The sequence below is a fragment of the Salarias fasciatus genome, chromosome 16 (assembly GCF_902148845.1).
Source record: "Salarias fasciatus chromosome 16, fSalaFa1.1, whole genome shotgun sequence".
Classification (NCBI taxonomy): domain Eukaryota; kingdom Metazoa; phylum Chordata; class Actinopteri; order Blenniiformes; family Blenniidae; genus Salarias; species Salarias fasciatus.
Window position 1 is genome coordinate 25,370,378 of NC_043760.1, and position 19,071 is coordinate 25,389,448.

The 19,071-nt window shown below is 42.2% G+C and overlaps 1 protein-coding gene across 4 annotated transcripts in view; it reads right to left on the reverse strand.

The window, feature by feature from the left end:
• Window positions 1–19,071, reverse strand: part of LOC115403786 (uncharacterized) — a 70,065-nt gene that overhangs the window by 41,461 nt on the left and 9,533 nt on the right. For all 4 annotated transcript variants that reach the window (XM_030112790.1, XM_030112788.1, XM_030112789.1 and 1 more), the window contains exons 3-7: window positions 4,461–4,730; window positions 2,489–2,596; window positions 1,947–2,057; window positions 1,677–1,718; window positions 104–304 (exon numbers count right to left, since the gene is read on the reverse strand). In XM_030112790.1, coding sequence (XP_029968650.1) covers window positions 104–304; window positions 1,677–1,718; window positions 1,947–2,057; window positions 2,489–2,596; window positions 4,461–4,730 — 732 coding nt within the window. The remainder of the gene's footprint in view (window positions 1–103; window positions 305–1,676; window positions 1,719–1,946; window positions 2,058–2,488; window positions 2,597–4,460; window positions 4,731–19,071) is intronic.

Consider the following 19,071-nt stretch of genomic DNA (forward strand, 5'->3'; position numbering starts at 1 on the left):
CTGGACTGAGGAAGTGTGTCTGTCTGTCTGTTGGCTCTGAACTGTGCTGCTTTTTCTTTCTATTTGTGTTCAGGACTCGGGGAGGCTGTGTGCTTAATAATACCATCTGACTGGTTTTTCTCCTCCATGCTTGACTCTCCAGCAGGGTGTTGAAGAAGTTCTCCACTGACTTGATCCAAGTTGTTTTCTTTCTTGTGTTTATCGATGCCACCCTCTTGAGATGTGACTGAAAAGTGCAATTTCAATGGAGACAAAGGTTTGGCAAGACCAGGAGGTTTAGCAGGAGTGGAATTCTCATGCTCATCTGAAAGTAGGAAAAATATAACCATATCAGCATAAGAAGTGTGTGTAGCTGTCAACCAGCATACAGACGCTGTGAGTCTTTCCAAATCAAGTCCAACCGACTGAATTCACCACAGCTGGACTCCAGTGAAGCTGGAGAAACTTCTCAAGGATGATCAGTGGAAACTGGAGGCACCTGAACTCAAAGCTGTGAACTTTTGTACATTAGATTTCTGAATTGTTGTTGTTTATCTTGATACATTTGAAAAAGAAACTTCATTTTGTCATTACGTGTGTAAAATTTTGGGAAAAAAAAAAATCAAATCCATTCTGAACGAGAAATTGGCACTCAGAGAGCACAGACCTCCGCCACAGCTCAAATCAGTCACCAACAACCGTAAGAACACTATATATAATCGCACAACATTGTGATGGAGCGGGGGGGTGATCGGAGCAGAGCGCTGCAGCGTGCGGTGCCTCTCTCTGTTGCCCTGTCGCCCTCTCTCCCTGTGTGTGTGTGTGTGTGTTTATCTGAAAAGGAAAACCGAAAAGTGACATAATTTATGTTATTTTACTTCATTTTAATTCGAAAATTGACCAGATTCTGTCATATTTTCCATTCCAGACTTCCTGTGTGGTGCGATCTGCTCTGTCCAGCTTTACAACTGGCAGTGCATGGCGCGCAGCTCGTGGAGAAAATAGAGAGGAGCAGAGTGGCCGCGGTCCACGGCGCGATGCCGCTATGGACTCCGCAGTCCCCCCCGTTTCCTGTATGAACCGTCAGATAGGTTAACAGTTGCGCCGATCTGACAGTCGGTGCGCGGCGCTTCCCACTTCCGCGTCAGAGGCGGCGCATCCTGTGTGAATCAGGCGTTTGTCGCCCCCTGTTGGCGGGCCTGCCTAGCCATGCGAAAGACTCCCTATCTCTCAATGATAAAGAATCGTTTAAAAATTCCTGGATCCAGACAGTGATCCGGATCATCACCAAAATTTAATCAATTCTAAGTTAGCCCAAGACCCACCTTTCCACAAAGTTTTATTGCAATCCGTCAATTACTTTTTCCGGGATCTTGCTAACAAACCAACCAACCAACCAACAAACCAACCAACAAACCAACCAACCGACATGATTACATAACCTCCTGGCAGAGGTAATTAAGGCTGTGACTTAAGAAAATGCAGAAAAAGACGAACACTGTGGATAGTTTTCAGATGCACTGCAGTCTGAGGAAAACAAGCATAACCTATGAGTCTTTAGGAAAAAAGATACACAAATGGGATTTGATACTGTTATGGATAGATTAGAAGAAAAATACACACACATACTGTAAATATGTGTCACACACTGAGTATTTACCTTTATTATCTAGTAATGTCTAAAAATATATAATTACCTGTCATCTCTTGATAACATTTTACTTTTTTCTTTAAACCAACTGCAAGAAGAGACAAAACAGAAAAAAGAAGCTTCACACAGTGCAACAAAAATGAAAACATTAAGTGAATCTGTTTTTTCAAAAGCTGGTTGTCATGAAATTATATCACAGTCAGTGAAAGAAAAAGCATTACAAAACAGAAAAATCATAAATAATATCTTCACAAAATACTCAGTACACTGAGAAAAAAAAAGACTCGGCAGACTTTACCACTTGTAAAGTTCTTACCTGGCTCTGTGTTGTCGTTCTCTTCAGCAAAGCCTGCTGATTGCGTAGGAGACTGAAAGTTGGACTGCGTATTCATTAAAGGATTTTGCTCAGGGTCACTTCTGTTTTGTTCTGAAACACAAATCATCATCTGTCATCGGTACCAGAAAGCAGAGATCTCAACTTAAACAAGTCACAGAAATTGTTTTACTCTCTAAAGTGTTGGGATAGTCAACTGACTCATCTCATAAGTTTGACAGACCTTCACCTTTAATAATTGTCTGAGATATTTAATAGTTATGTGTTAATTTATAATTTAGGAAAACACCAAGTGTTCAAACCCTTTGTAAATGTGGGAACTGTTTCTGAAACAAGTTTGATGTGGCTGTCTGTCACAAAATCAGAAATACTTTTAAGTTTGTTTTTATTCCCAGGTCTGAAATCAATCCATCATGGTGAAACTAAATCACAACAATAAACTCTGACTATGTCTATCAGTCAACTGTCTTCAGTTTCTGGACAATATTTTCTTAAAACCTGCTTCTCTGAGCGACGTGTTTTACCTGGTGTACGTCGTCTTCGTTTCAGGAATAACAGCAGCCCCAAAATCACCAGAAGGACAGTAATGACAGCAACAACACAGCTGACAATGATTCCAGTTAAATTCGTCTCTGCACAGAAACACAAAAATATAAGTCATACACAACTCCATGCATTAAAGGGGAACGGTCGTTTTTACAATCTGGACCTTATTTCACATTCGTCACAACAACATTTACTCACCCGTTTGACTTTCGTGTGATTTGCAGTTGGTTCGGAGATAATTAGATGCTCCCATATCCATATAAGGGCAGCGGGCGGGGCACCGACATGCAGCCGTTACAGACGCTCTTTTCTCTTATGTTTGTTGTGGGGTGGTAGATACATGTAAATTTATTAAGTCAGCATCATTTAGCACTATTGGGAAGTCTGTAAACCTGCTCGATTGAGCAACTCTCCGGGGCGCTGAACCGATGATGTCATCACACTGCGCCGTGGCGCACATTCATTCTGTTTGTTTACATGGAAGTAGCGTCTCTGCTCTGCAGTCAAACCACGACATCTTGATCGGCTTTTTTAGGCAGTCAGAGTTTATTTTCAGCTGGTTCTAACTTTGGTATAATGGTTCGAGTGTGCATATATCCTGGCTGTGAAAGTAAAATGACTAGCTGGACGTCACTGAGCTTACAGGCTCCCACTTCGTGACCGGGATTTATTGAAGCTATATGACAGGTCGAGGTAACATAAAGCTATGCTATTCATTTTTTTCTTTACTACTGTCTAGAGGCTGGGATGTTTACTGTTTAGTTCATTTGAGCAACAACAAAGGATGATACAAGTATATCTGTCAATGACAAGAGTTGTACATAAACAGTAAAATATTCTGTACACTGTTGCTCAAAAGGAGTAGGAACAAGTTCATAACATTCCAGCCAACTCTCAACATTAGTAAAGGAAAAAATGAATAGCGTTAGCGTCTTGTTACCTCGACCTGTTCTCCTCCTGCAGCCGCTGGAATGGCATTCTTTTTGAGGTTCATTCTCTGGATCTTCTGGCCTTCATTTCTTTCCTGAACTGGGAAGAAGTCCTCCGATGTGAAGTGGGCACTACACACCCGATAATCCAAATGTGGTAAAGTTGGAACTTTGATGCTGGGGTCCGTGTTGAGCGCTATTAGCCATAGCTTCAATAAATCCCGGTCACGAAGTGGGAGCCTGTGAGCTCAGTGACGTCCAGCTGGTCATTTTACTTTCACAGCCAGGATATATGCACACTCGAACCATTGTACCAAAGTTAGAACCAGCTGAAAATAAACTCTGACTGACTAAAAAAGCCGATCGAGATGCCGTGGTCTGACTGCAGAGCAGAGACGCTACTTCCATGTAAACAAACAGAATGAATGTGCGCCACGGCGCAGTGTGATGACATCATCGCTTCAGAGTTCCCGGAGAGTTGCTCAATCTAGCCGGTTTACAGACTTCCCAATAGCGCTAAGTGATGCTGACTTAATAAATTTACATGTATCTACCACCCCACAACAAACATAAGAGAAAAGAGCGTCTGTAATGGCTGCATGTCGGTGCCCCGCCCGCTGCCGTTATATGGATACGGGAGTATCTAATTATCTCAGAACCAACTGCAAATCACACGAAAGTCAAACGGGTGAGTAAATGTTGTTGTGACGAATGTGAAATAAGGTCCAGATTGTAAAAACGACCGTTCCCCTTTAAACTAACATTGGAGAAAAATTGTTTGAAAAAGAGACATTTATTTCATTATGATAACTGATCATACAGCAGAGATAAACTTCCCATTTCCTTTTATACACCACATTAAAAAAGATTTTTAATCCAGCTGTCAGTGTCACCGTGTGTCCTCCTGTCACTAATCTCTGTAAAAATCTCTGCAAATTGCTGTCTGAAAATATATTGTCTGGAATGATAAAACTCTACATCCTATCGTATTATAAGGAGTGGTTTCAGAGTGAAGTCTTACCAGAGTAGCAGTTCCTTGCAGAGAAAGTCGTCGTCTCTCTGGACATCGGGTTGCTCACAGTACAATTGTACTCTTCCTCATCATTCTCATCCCCCAGAGGGATTGTTAAATTTGGGCCGGGCTGCATGCTGCCACGCCAGCTCCATTCTAACTTCATTAAGGACTCAGAACGGCTGGATTCTGCAGAGCATTTCAGTGAGGCCCGGTTTCCAGATTCATCAGAGCTGGTGTCTTCTATCTCACAGGATATGGAAGGTTTGGATACTTTACCTGTACAGGTGCAAGATTACAGTGAGGAAAAAAAAACAAGAATGAAAAAGATGGTAAATACCCTTCACAGAGTTTTTCCTGTTGTCTGAGACACGTTTTGCTGCATTCAACAGCCACCATGCAAAGGAGCTTAAGCTTTAAGACATATGAACAAGTCTAACAATCCACTTCACCACCAAGCCTAAAGCACTTTAAATGTTTTAACAAGCAGCAACATTTAAACATAAATGCTACAAGTTGTGTTTAAATTGGGTGGAGGAAACAAGTAAATCAGAACTTTTAAAAGACATTAAAATTCTCCATTCAATGAAAATTAAGATATTCAATGAAATATATCATATCATTTAATGCAGTTTTCAAAAGATTTAATATTTCTAAATCTTGTTTGTAATGTAGAAATGTTTTTTTTCTCCAGACCACTTCATTTTAGTTACATTCACACTACAAGTTTCGTTGCCATGTAAGTGTTTCAGTAATAAATACTGTTTCATCTAATAGAGGAAACACCCCATCCTGAAAACAAGGATTGAGATATTTCATTGGATGTGGAGTTCTTATCAAATATCCACTGTAATACCACATTATAAAGTAATAAACAGCAACAACTGTAAATCCTACAGACAATCAGCTGTCTTATTCTTCTTTGCTGTGTGTACAGACATGGACAAAATTGTTGGAACCCTTCATTTAATGAAAGACAAAAATACAGTGGTCAGAGAAACAACTTGAATCTGGCAAAAGTAGTAATAAATAAAAATTCTATGAAATTTAACCAATGAAAGTCAGGCATTGCTTTTCAGCCATGCTTCAACAGAATTATTTAAAAAAATAAACTCATGAAACAGGGCTGGACAAAAATGATGGTACCCTCAACTTAATATTTAGTTGCACAACCTTTTGAGGCGATCACTGCAATCAAACTATTCCTGTAACTGTCAGTGAGACTTCTGTACCTTTCAGCAGGTATTTTGGCTACTCCTTATGAGCAAACTGCTCCAGTTCCTCAGGTTGGAAGGGTGCCTTTTCCAGACGGCATGTTTCAGCTCCTTCCAAAGATGTTGGATAGGATTTAGGTCAGGGCTCATCGAAGGCCACTTGAGAATAGCCCAGTGTTTTCCTCTTGGCCATACTTGGGTGTTTTTAGCTGTGTGTTTTGGGTCATTGTCCTGTTGCAAGACTCATGACCTGCGACTGAGACCAAGCTTTCTGACACTGGCAGCACATCTCTCTCTAGAATCCCTTGATAGTCTTGAGATTTCATTGTACCCTGCACAGATTCCAGACACCCTGTGCCAGATGCAGCAAAACAGCCCCAGAACAAAACAGAGCCTCCTCCATTGTAAATGTATGTTATTTGATCATATTAGTTCCTTTTGTTTAGAGCTGTTGTTTTACTAGTCGTCCTCTGGAGGGCGCTCACACACAACTGATTGTTCTTCACGTGAGCGGAAGTGGACTGTTGTTTTGGTTTCGGTTTCCTTTTGTACATACGTTTGAGAGCTACAAGCAGCAATGGAGCCCACAGCCACGGACTTTGGTTAAAGAAGAATATTTTGCATCCCTGGGAAAGTGGAGTGAGGTCTGTGTTTGTGTGACACTGCAATTTAATCTGTAGTTTTATTTATGTGGTTCAAATGTATTTTGTTTTTGTTTGTTTATACACTTGTAGTTTTCACGGTGGTTTCAACTGAACCTTGCAGGACATGGCGGTGTACAATGACGGTACTTCATGTACAGTAAAGACCATCTTCCACCCGTTCGAAAATCTCCGTCATCTTTCTTCTGGGGACTGCTACAGTGAAAACTCGACCGTTGAAGACACACGACGGTTCATGTCCAGGCAAGATCCCTCAGCCGAGAGCATGGTCAGAAGAGAATGCACATGTCATCGTCATCTCATCGCCGGAGGACATTTCAAGTTCTGGTTTGACTACATTTAAAAACCAAGTGCAATGCTAAGAGACTGTTTCTAATAGCTTAAGTGGTTTTCATGCAAACTCTTAAAACTGTTTGGGTCAGTTTGTTAATATTACCTGTGTGAGTCTCTACAGCATATTAGCAGTGTTTAAGTTTATGACATATTGTCATGTGTGATTGCTTTACAAGGTTTTGAAAAAAGGTGTAAATGTCTGAGCTGAGCATTGTGTCCTACAAAAGGCAGAAAAAAGGCACATGGTTTATAAAAAGTAAAGCCAGACTTTATACTTAAGGCATCATACAAAATAAGATAACAAAATGTCAATTCCTGCTGAAGAAGTAGAACAAACACAGTAAGCGGAGCAGCCACAGGTTAGATATCCAGCAGCCGTGAAAGAGGCCTAACACAGAGAGGCAAAGAGATGCATGATCAAGAGATAAAGAAACACGAAAGGGCGTTCACTAAATCATATGAGTCTTGGAGAGAATCAGCAAGAGAAATCAGAACAGGGCTGAAACAGGTGCTCACATTTGAAGAGCTTAAAGAAGCTAGCCACAATATTTGGGCTAAATGTGATGTCGTCAAGTTAAACTATGAGCCCCTCTGACGCAACCAGGCTATGACACAGGAAATAAAAGGGGAACGGTCGTTTTTACAATCTGGACCTTATTTCACATTCGTCACAACAACATTTACGCACCCGTTTGACTTTCGTGTGATTTGCAGTTGGTTCTGAGATAATTAGATGCTCCCATATCCATATAACGGCAGCGGGCGGGGCACCGACATGCAGCCGTTACAGACGCTCTTTTCTCTTATGTTTGTTGTGGTGTGGTAGATACATGTAAATTTATTAAGTCAGCATCACTTAGCGCTATTGGGAAGTCTGTAAACCAGCTAGATTGAGAAACTCTCCGGGAACTCTGAAGCGATGATGTCATCACACTGCGCCGTGGCGCACTGTGTTTGTTTACATGGAAGTAGCGTCTCTGCTCTGCAGTCAGACCACGGCATCTCGATCGGCTTTTTTAGGCAGTCAGAGTTTATTTTCAGCTGGTTCTAACTTTGGTACAATGGTTCCAGTGTGCATATATCCTGGCTGTGAAAGTAAAATGACCAGCTGGACGTCACTGAGCTCACAGGCTCCCACTTCGTGACCGGGATTTATTGAAGCTATGGCTAATAGCGCTCAACACGGACCCCAGCATCAAAGTTCCAACTTTACCACATTTGGATTATCGGGTGTGTAGTGCCCACTTCACATCGGAGGACTTCTTCCCAGTTCAGGAAAGAAATGAAGGCCAGAAGATCCAGAGAATGAACCTCAAAAAGAATGCTATTCCAGCGGCTGCAGGAGGAGGACAGGTCGAGGTAACATGAAGCTATGCTATTCATTTTTTTCTTTACTAATGTCTAGAGGCTGGGATGTTTACTGTTTAGTTCATTTGAGCAACAACAAAGGATGATACAAGTATATCTGTCAATGACAAGAGTTGTACATAAACAGTAAAATATTCTGTACACTGTTGCTCAAAAGGAGTAGGAACAAGTTTATAACATTCTAGCCAACTCTAGACATTAGTAAAGGAAAAAATGAATATTATTAGCATCACGTTACCTCGACCTGTTCTCCTCCTGCAGCCGCTGGAATGGCATTCTTTTTGAGATTCATTCTCTGGATCTTATGGCCTTCATTTCATTCCTGAACTGGGAAGAAGTCCTCCGATGTGAAGTGGGCACTACTCGGCCTGCACAATATATCGTTTGAACATCGCCATCGCAATGTGCACATGTGCAATAGTCACATTGCATGATGTGCAATATTTTTTTTTTATTATTATTATTTTTAACTTTTGTTTTGCTTCGTAAAAGCAGCAAGCTGCTCCATGCTCTGCACAGCTGCACTCTCTTCCTCCCTCCTGCTCGGCACTCACCGCCCCCCTCCCTCCTCCACAGCAGAGAGGAGAGGGGAGGGGCCGCTCTCAGGTACACTCTGAACACAGGCGACATGCAGGAGGAAGCGACGAAGGATTTAGTCCTCAGAAGAAGGTCAACATCCAAAATTTGGATGTATTTCGACTGTAAAAAAAGATGATACAGAATAGGGCTGAACGATATATCGTTATCATATCGATATCGGGATATGAACATTCAGGACATCAGTTTCTCAAATTCGACGATATCAAGATTTCCCCTGCTTGCCCTGCATGTCAGCTTGCCCGTGCATAGGTCAGGCCAGCCAACCACAAACCTCGTTTACTGGTTGACAGCTGATGGCAGCCAATGAGAAACATCAGAGGGAGGGGCAGGAGGGAGACGGAGACGCACACTCACATGTGCTACACGCAGCGGAGAAAGCAAAACAACAACATGAGAGCTGAAGAGAGGGCGGCTGCAGAATCTGCACAAACGAATTTGGTGGTAGTGGCAGTGAGTTCTCATGTTTTAAAAAAAAAAAACTGCATTTTTTTTACATCCTTTTGTATTATCAGGGCGCGAAATTCCCTATAAAATGGCGGCGGGGACCAATTGAGATCGAATCTCTGCCGGTTTAGGTGCCATATAAGTAGATCCTTAACGCCTGTTGGCTTTTTTTATCATGAAATTGCGTTGCTTCTCTTTTAATGAATCAATCAGAACCAACACGCTTCGTAACTCTGGGATTCCATTTTTGCATTCTTCTTCTCTGTGCTTCACACTGCACTATGCATCTAACAATCACAATGCGCCCTCTGCTGGATTGAAGGAGGTACTGCTGTATTCAGGCGCTGCTGTGAACTCCAAACAACAAATACTTGAGAACACAATGACAGCAATGGGTATAAACAGTAGTACCTGTAAATATGCAAATCTGCCGAAACAGTTATTGATTTACTGCGATACTACAGTTCTCCACTCCTGAATGAGGCAATCACAGCTGCAGAACAACATCAATGAACATCAGTGAGAGAGGTCCTCCAGGGTCTGATACATACAGAGACAAAACCTGGTCAGATTAAGAACTGAATAGAATCAGAATCTACACTAACATTCACAGCCATCAGCAGGATCTCAGCTAAAATACTTTGTTTCAATTGGGTGCAAGTACATTATATGAAATGTGATTTGTGCTGGTATGGATTCTCGGGTTAATGTGCCACCACCACCAAAGGAACTTGTCAAAGCTGGGATGCTTCAATCAGCAATTAGCAACATGCATACCTGCAACAAAATAAATAAAAATCATTTTATAAATTTGCAACTTAGGGTGGGCCATATAGCATAAGAAGACATACCATCCCAGACACAGAACAGCAAATAGATATAAACAGAACTAAACAAGCACAACAAAATACAACAGTTAATTAAAAAATTATTGTTGGATCCTGTTTTTGATCAGCATTTTACAAAATTGAAAATTAAGGACCTGTTAAAACTTGTGAGGACCTGTTAAAATTTTCTGAGGACCTGCTGAAAAAATTTAGAGGGCCTGTTAAATTTTTGACGAATTTCATGCCCTGTATGTTTTTATTTTTCTGAAAAATGCTTAACTTTCACTGAATCCATTGTAATATATCATATCGATATCGAGATATCTGGCATGGATATCGAGATATGAAATTTTGCCCATATCGTTCAGCCCTAATACAGAACAAAAAAACGTTCTCTGCCGACAGTGCCTCGTCGTGGTTGCCTCAACACGAGGTAATACGTCAAACCTGTTGGACCATTTGAAACGCCATCACAAGCTCCTGTATTTCCAGGACAATTACAGAAGCCTTTGCCGGCATAACACCGTATGATAGGAACTCCAAACAGCATCGACAAATCACGGATGCAATAACTTTTTACCTAGCAAAAGACATGGTGTCATTGAACACAGTGGATTGTTAAAGAGGGATATAAAAAAATGATCCGCACGCTCGACAAGCGGTATGAAACACCACGTATTTCTCTCAAGTGGCCATCTCCCCAAATACAGCTATTCTGGTCATCTGGTGAAAATTCTTCTATTTTTAATATCGCAATATATATTGCAATATATTGCAAGCCCCCAAAAAATCGCAATGTCAGTTTTTTCCAATATCGTGCAGCCCTAGGCACTACACAACCGATAATCCAAATGTGGTAAAGTTGGAACTTTGATGCTGGGGTCCGTGTTGAGCGCTATTAGCCATAGCTTCAATAAATCCCGGTCACGAAGTGGGAGCCTGTGAGCTCAATGACGTCGAGCTTGTCATTTTACTTTCACAGCCAGGATATATGCACACTCAGACCATTGTACCAAAGTTACAACCAGCTGAAAATAAACTCTGACTGCCTAAAAAAGCCGATCGAGATGCCGTGGTCTGACTGCAGAGCAGAGACGCTACTTCCATGTAAACAAACACAGTGTGCCACGGCGCAGTGTGATGACATCATCGCTTCAGAGTTCCTGGAGATTTGCTCAATCTAGCCGGTTTACAGACTTCCCAATAGCGCTAAGTGATGCTGACTTAATAAATTTACATGTATCTACCACACCACAACAAACATAAGAGAAAAGAGCGTCTGTAACGGCTGCATGTCGGTAGGGCTGCACGATATTGGAAAAAACTGACATTGCGATTTTTTGGGGGCTTGCAATATATTGCAATATATATTGCGATATTAAAAATAGAAGAATTTTCACCAGATGACCAGAATAGCTGTATTTGGGGAGATGGCCACTTGAGAGAAATACGTGGTGTTTCATACCGCTTGTCGAGCGTGCGGATCATTTTTTTATATCCCTCTTTAACAATCCACTGTGTTCAATGACACCATGTCTTTTGCTAGGTAAAAAGTTATTGCATCCGTGATTTGTCGATGCTGTTTGGAGTTCCTATCATACGGTGTTATGCCGGCAAAGGCTTCTGTAATTGTCCTGGAAATACAGGAGCTTGTGATGGCGTTTCAAATGGTCCAACAGGTTTGACGTATTACCTCGTGTTGAGGCAACCACGACGAGGCACTGTCGGCAGAGAACGTTTTTTTGTTCTGTATTAGGGCTGAACGATATGGGCAAAATTTCATATCTCGATATCCATGCCAGATATCTCGATATCGATATGATATATTACAATGGATTCAGTGAAAGTTAAGCATTTTTCAGAAAAATAAAAACATACAGGGCATGAAATTCGTCAAAAATTTAACAGGCCCTCTAAATTTTTTCAGCAGGTCCTCAGAAAATTTTAACAGGTCCTCACAAGTTTTAACAGGTCCTTAATTTTCAATTTTGTAAAATGCTGATCAAAAACAGGATCCAACAATAATTTTTTAATTAACTGTTGTATTTTGTTGTGCTTGTTTAGTTCTGTTTATATCTATTTGCTGTTCTGTGTCTGGGATGGTATGTCTTCTTATGCTATATGGCCCACCCTAAGTTGCAAATTTATAAAATGATTTTTATTTATTTTGTTGCAGGTATGCATGTTGCTAATTGCTGATTGAAGCATCCCAGCTTTGACAAGTTCCTTTGGTGGTGGTGGCACATTAACCCGAGAATCCATACCAGCACAAATCACATTTCATATAATGTACTTGCACCCAATTGAAACAAAGTATTTTAGCTGAGATCCTGCTGATGGCTGTGAATGTTAGTGTAGATTCTGATTCTATTCAGTTCTTAATCTGACCAGGTTTTGTCTCTGTATGTATCAGACCCTGGAGGACCTCTCTCACTGATGTTCATTGATGTTGTTCTGCAGCTGTGATTGCCTCATTCAGGAGTGGAGAACTGTAGTATCGCAGTAAATCAATAACTGTTTCGGCAGATTTGCATATTTACAGGTACTACTGTTTATACCCATTGCTGTCATTGTGTTCTCAAGTATTTGTTGTTTGGAGTTCACAGCAGCGCCTGAATACAGCAGTACCTCCTTCAATCCAGCAGAGGGCGCATTGTGATTGTTAGATGCATAGTGCAGTGTGAAGCACAGAGAAGAAGAATGCAAAAATGGAATCCCAGAGTTACGAAGCGTGTTGGTTCTGATTGATTCATTAAAAGAGAAGCAACGCAATTTCATGATAAAAAAAGCCAACAGGCGTTAAGGATCTACTTATATGGCACCTAAACCGGCAGAGATTCGATCTCAATTGGTCCCCGCCGCCATTTTATAGGGAATTTCGCGCCCTGATAATACAAAAGGATGTAAAAAAAATGCAGTTTTTTTTTTTTTTAAAACATGAGAACTCACTGCCACTACCACCAAATTCGTTTGTGCAGATTCTGCAGCCGCCCTCTCTTCAGCTCTCATGTTGTTGTTTTGCTTTCTCCGCTGCGTGTAGCACGTGAGTGTGCGTCTCCGTCTCCCTCCTGCCCCTCCCTCTGATGTTTCTCATTGGCTGCCATCAGCTGTCAACCAGTAAACGAGGTTTGTGGTTGGCTGGCCTGACCTATGCACGGGCAAGCTGACATGCAGGGCAAGCAGGGGAAATCTTGATATCGTCGAATTTGAGAAACTGATGTCCTGAATGTTCATATCCCGATATCGATATGATAACGATATATCGTTCAGCCCTATTCTGTATCATCTTTTTTTACAGTCGAAATACATCCAAATTTTGGATGTTGACCTTCTTCTGAGGACTAAATCCTTCGTCGCTTCCTCCTGCATGTCGCCTGTGTTCAGAGTGTACCTGAGAGCGGCCCCTCCCCTCTCCTCTCTGCTGTGGAGGAGGGAGGGGGGCGGTGAGTGCCGAGCAGGAGGGAGGAAGAGAGTGCAGCTGTGCAGAGCATGGAGCAGCTTGCTGCTTTTACGAAGCAAAACAAAAGTTAAAAATAATAATAATAAAAAAAAAAATATTGCACATCATGCAATGTGACTATTGCACATGTGCACATTGCGATGGCGATGTTCAAACGATATATTGTGCAGGCCGACATGTCGGTGCCCCGCCCGCTGCCGTTATATGGATATGGGAGCATCTAATTATCTCCGAACCAACTGCAAATCACACGAAAGTCAAACGGGTGCGTAAATGTTGTTGTGACGAATGTGAAATAAGGTCCAGATTGTAAAAACGACCGTTCCCCTTTAAGAGAATGGACGCGTGCAATACCATTACAATCGAAATATGTGAGCTCATTCAAAAACAACATGACACTTTGGAGGAACCATTTAATGATCGTCTTGAGAAGGAAAGAGTTAGAATGGTGTTGAGTAAAAATGATTTTGGCTCAGTTTTTGGGAACACCATAAATGAGAAGGTCAGTTCAGTCAATCGTGCAGATGCAGAAGCTCAACTTGCTGTTGTAGTGGAGCAGGCTTGTGTCACAAAAGCAGACCTGCCAACCTGTACGCATTTTGCGTAGCAGGTACGCAATTTGACATCAAAATACGCAGGTACGCTCCACCTCATTAAACTACGCAAAAAGCTGCGAACATCTGTGAGCGCTGTTATAAATGTGGACCGTGGACGTGCTCATGTCTGACAACACGATGCAGCAGCAGGGCTCTGAAGTGTTATGCATTTCGGTGTGTTGTCACGCAGTCACGACACACATTGTATTTGTCACGCTGAAAAAAATACCGGTAAATTAGTCTGGTGCGCCGCAGCTCTGGAACCGGGAGGAAACACATGTGCTACCCTCATAGTGCTGTGACGTTGAATGAACGAGCCGTTCGTTTGAACGGCTCTTTTAAGTGAACGACGAGAGCCGGTTCACAGCTGTCTGAGAGCCGTTCCTTTGTGCAAATATTCCACGCTTCCTTCGCGTGTCTCCAGAGTCCCTCCTGAGTCCAGCTCTCACCGCTGCTTTCGCGTTAACGACCGAGTTTCACTTTTCCGCAGCTCGCTCCAGTCATCTGAACGCAGCAGCTAACTAGCGGAGGAGGAGTGTCGCGAAACCGGAGAGAAGCCGATGTTTTGAAATAACCGATTCCCTATTAGCTGGTGACTGGGTTTCTTTCACATCCCTTGTTGCTGATAGATATTAAAAACCAGACAATAAGCCGTGTTCGACCTTTTATGAGTCTGATTTAAACATCTGCGGCTACTAGCAGCAGCAGCAGGAAGTGCTAAAGGAAGTCAGTCACCAGTTGACAAGGAAACCAGTTAATTTGAAGCACTACATTGACCGCTTTATCGAAGGTTTTACCAATGAAACACACACACACACACACACACACACACACACACACACACACACACACATACACACACACACACACGAAGACACTATAAAATGGTCAGTTGAAGGACACGGAGCAGCATTTTGAAGCTCTTTTCTGGGTACAACGTGCAAGGTAAGCCACAATGTAATGTGTATCAGAAAAACATCTCTTAAATCTGTGTCAATAACCAAATTAAAGAATCACATGGAAACTTATAACTGACAGTGAACCCCCCTCCTCCATCGACAACCGTCCCGGCAAGTGGTACTCAAAAAAATTTCGCTAAGGTTGGCAGGTCTGCAAAAGAAATACTCCTCCAGGAAGCAAAAGTCAGTGAAATGGAGAGTGATTGGAAAATCAAGGAATCTGAAGTACTCGCCGTGTTCAAAAAAGAGGAGCTTGAAACAAAAGCAAAAATAGAGGAGAAAAACAAGTTACAACAACTGAAGGCAGACAGTGAAGTAAAAGTGGTAGCTGCTCGAGTTAAAGCTTACAGTGCCCAAGATGTGTCTGAAAGAATTTCACTGTCATCGCACCATTCAGATGAACCAGTAAATATTAACAATGGTGCTCTGTTCTCCCTGAATCCTCAGGCCCCCTCATTCCAACCTCTTCCACCCCAGCAAGAGCTCAGCATAGCTCAAGCCCTGGCAAGTTCTCTGACACTAAATTGCCTCCCACTACCTGAGCCTGCCATTTTTAGTGGCGATCCACTGAAGTTTATGGACTGGAAAGTGTCATTCATGGCATTAATCGGAAACAAACCACTACCTGTATGCGAGAAAATGTTGTACCTAAAATCTTATCTTGCAGGAGAGGCAAAGAAGGCAGTGGAGGGTTACTTCTATTGAAACACTGAGATGGCATATCAAGGTATTTGGAATGTGTTGGAGGAAAGATGCTGGTGGAAAATAAGTATTTTTAAGGTTGTAAAACTCCTTAATGCACCTTTAATGTTGAGTCAAAACCAGTGCAGTTAAAGTTGAGTACCATGACCTCTGTCAACACTGTTGTAGCGAGTAAACTTGCCTGTAACTTACAAGTACATGGGTTTGATTCTGACCCTCACATCCACATACATCAGTCCTACACTCAAGACTTTATTCCAGTTGACAAGTCCCCTATTCCCACTAAGGAAACTGCACTTCAGTGGCCCCACCTCAAACCACTTGCTAACAAAATGAAGCCACTTCAGGACTGTGATGTGGGATTATTAATCGGTTATGATTGCCCATCAGCCTTAGCTCCCCTAGAAGTAGTTACTGGAAATGTAAATGAGCCATTTGCTCAAAGAACTATACTGGGCTCAGCAAATTCCCATTTAGACAGAGAAGGCAATCAGATTTATGTGCATCGTATCACAGTAATAATAATAATAATAATAATAATGCATTGGTTTTATATAGCGCTTTTCAGGACACTCAAAGACGCTTTACATTGCATTGCATTATTCATTCACACCATACTGGGTGGTGGTAAGCTACTACTGTAGCCACAGCTGCCCTGGGGCAGACTGACGGAAGCGAGGCTGCCAATCTGCGCCATCGGCCCCTCTGACCAACACCAACCATTCACTCTCACAACTTTCATACTCGGCAAGGTGGGTGAAGTGTCTTGCCCAAGGACACAACGACAGTTTTACGCCTGCGGGAGCGGGGATCGAAGTACTCAAAGTCAAAGAGTGTGCTCAAAGTCATGGAGTCAGACTTTAATGAGAGGAACTATGAAGACAAGTGTGTCTCAAGATGATGTCCGCTTCATACAGCTTCTGAGTGACACAATCGTACAAAAGCCAGATGGGCACTACGAAATGCCCCTCCCTTTCAAAGACAATGTCCCACCAGACCTCCCAAACAACAAGAGGCTCGCCACTGTCCGTTTGCAGCACCTCCAAAAAAGGCTAAAGGCTGACAAACAATATCATGAACATTACACATCCTTCATGAGACATTGTTGAGAGTGGTGATGCGGAGTTAGCTCCCCCAGTATCTGACAGCGAAACTGTGTGGTACATCCCACACCATGGGGTGTACCACCCGAAGAAGCCCGCCAAGTTACGAGTTGTCTTCGATTGCTCTGCTAAGTTTCAAGGCATCTCACTGAACGATACACTCCTCACAGGTCCTGACATGACTAACTCATTGGTGGGAGTGCTCTGTTGCTTTAGAAGAGAAGCTGTAGCTGTGATTTGTGACATCCAGAAAATGTTTCATCAGTTCTTTGTCACACCTGAGATGCGTGACTACTTAAGATTCCAATGGTGGGAAAACGGTCAGCTCAACACTGAACCCAAGGAATACAGAATGGCTGTCCACTTGTTTGGTGCTGGCTCCTTGCCCAGTTGTGCGAATTTCGGTCTCAAGTATCTAGCCCAACAACACAGATCTGACTTCCCCAAAGCCGCAGCCTTTATCGAAAATGACTTCTACGTCGATGATGGACTAACAAGTGTCCCTTCTGTCTCCGAAGCCAAAGAGCTTATTACAGAAGCCCAAGAACGGTGTAAAGAAGCTAGGGGTGTCCTCAGATAGTCGACGATTCGATGATTCGTTCGAAGGGGCTATTCGACTGCCAATCACGCAGTCGAAGCATCGAAAAAATATGGTTATTAAACGAGGACCATTCCATTACAGCTGTATGGGGGTGCTGAATGACTGATTTTACATTGAATTTCTTGGGGGTTTTTTTCCAAATAAACATGATATAAAGCCTATTTGATATACATGTTAGCCTATCAAATACACTGTGGAAAAAATAAACTTGTAGTTTTATTCAATATTCTATTTAGTGTTTGTGAATGAACCACCATGGTGAGTGGCACAATCCGATTTTGCGCAGAGCTCCATCACAGAGCAGCATCTCGGTGGTGATTTGGCTTAACTTTAAAAGGCTCACAATGTTTGAAAAAAACAGAACTTCAGACAAGGCAAAGATGATCCAAAAAAAAGTCAAATGCAAGTTGTGTCCTTTCATATCACTTCACAACAACATGGCTTTCCACATTAAACGAGTAAGTAGCCAGATAATTGGGCTAATAAAAGACGGTTCTGTTACTCAATTCTCATTTTTAATTCTGACTTTTATTTCGTTTGATTGTAATATGTTAGGTTATTATTATATTATTATTTTTATTTATCTAAAAGGCTAATTCTATTTAATTTAGTGTTTGTTTTTGCATGGATGTTGCGCTGTGAAACGGACCGACACAGCTCTTTCATTTAATTTGAGCAGAAAATGTAAGAAATTGTTTAGCCAAAAAATGTGAGCTTATCTGCAGAGATTATAGATACAAATAAATTACATGCTATAGCCCGTTTGTTAGAAGTGGGTTTGGTTCTGGTCATTTGAACTAAACTTCATTTATTTGATGTTTAGAGTTACCGACACTTTGTTCTAGTCTGTGTTTCAGTGTGTAAGAAAAAAATAAGTGTTGTTTTATCTGCCTGCGCTGTTTTTTTTTTTTTTTTTAATTTTTATTTTTTATTATTATTAGTGCAATCAGGGCCGGCTGTAGGCATAGGCACCCCAACGCTCTGTGTGCCCTGTGAGCACCGCTCTGCGCTGTGCTGCGCTGCTCTGACCGCCCTGTGTAGGCACGCTCTGCAGCGCCCTCCCCCCGCTCCGCCCGCTCCCCCCACTCCGCCAAACAAGATGATAGATTCGACTATCAGTCGACTATTGGCAGGATCGGACGAATCAGATTCGACTATGGAAATTCTTAGTCAGGGACACCTCTAAAAGAAGCAGGCTTGCGAGTGCACAAGTTCAACTCAAACCACAGTGAAGCTCTGTCCCATCTTGAACCCTCAGAAAGAGCAGATACCCCAGAGTCTCTCAAACTCAAACCACATGTGACAACAGATGGCCATGTGCTTGGTATCCAGTGGTCTATTGAAAATGACACTTTCAGTTTCAATACCAGCACAAAAGAGCAAACCCTCACTCGCCAAAGCATACTATCTGTGATCTCCTCCCTGTTTGACCCATTTGGTTTTGTAGCTCCCTTTGTTCTGAGTGGTAAAGGCATTCTGCAGGAGCTATGTTGCAGAGGCATTGGCTGGGATGATCCTATTCCTGAGAGCTTGCTTTCACGGTGGGAGGAGTGGAAAGACGGTTTGCACATTCTAAAGACAATCACAGTGCCCAGATGTTATCACCCTCCTGATTTTGAAAACATTGTGAGAGTAGAACTACATCACTTTAGCGATGCTAGTAATGTAGGCTATGGTGCTTGTTCCTACCTTAGGTACAAAACCAACAAAGGTCAAGTGCACTGTAGTTTAGTGATTGCTAAAGCTAGGGT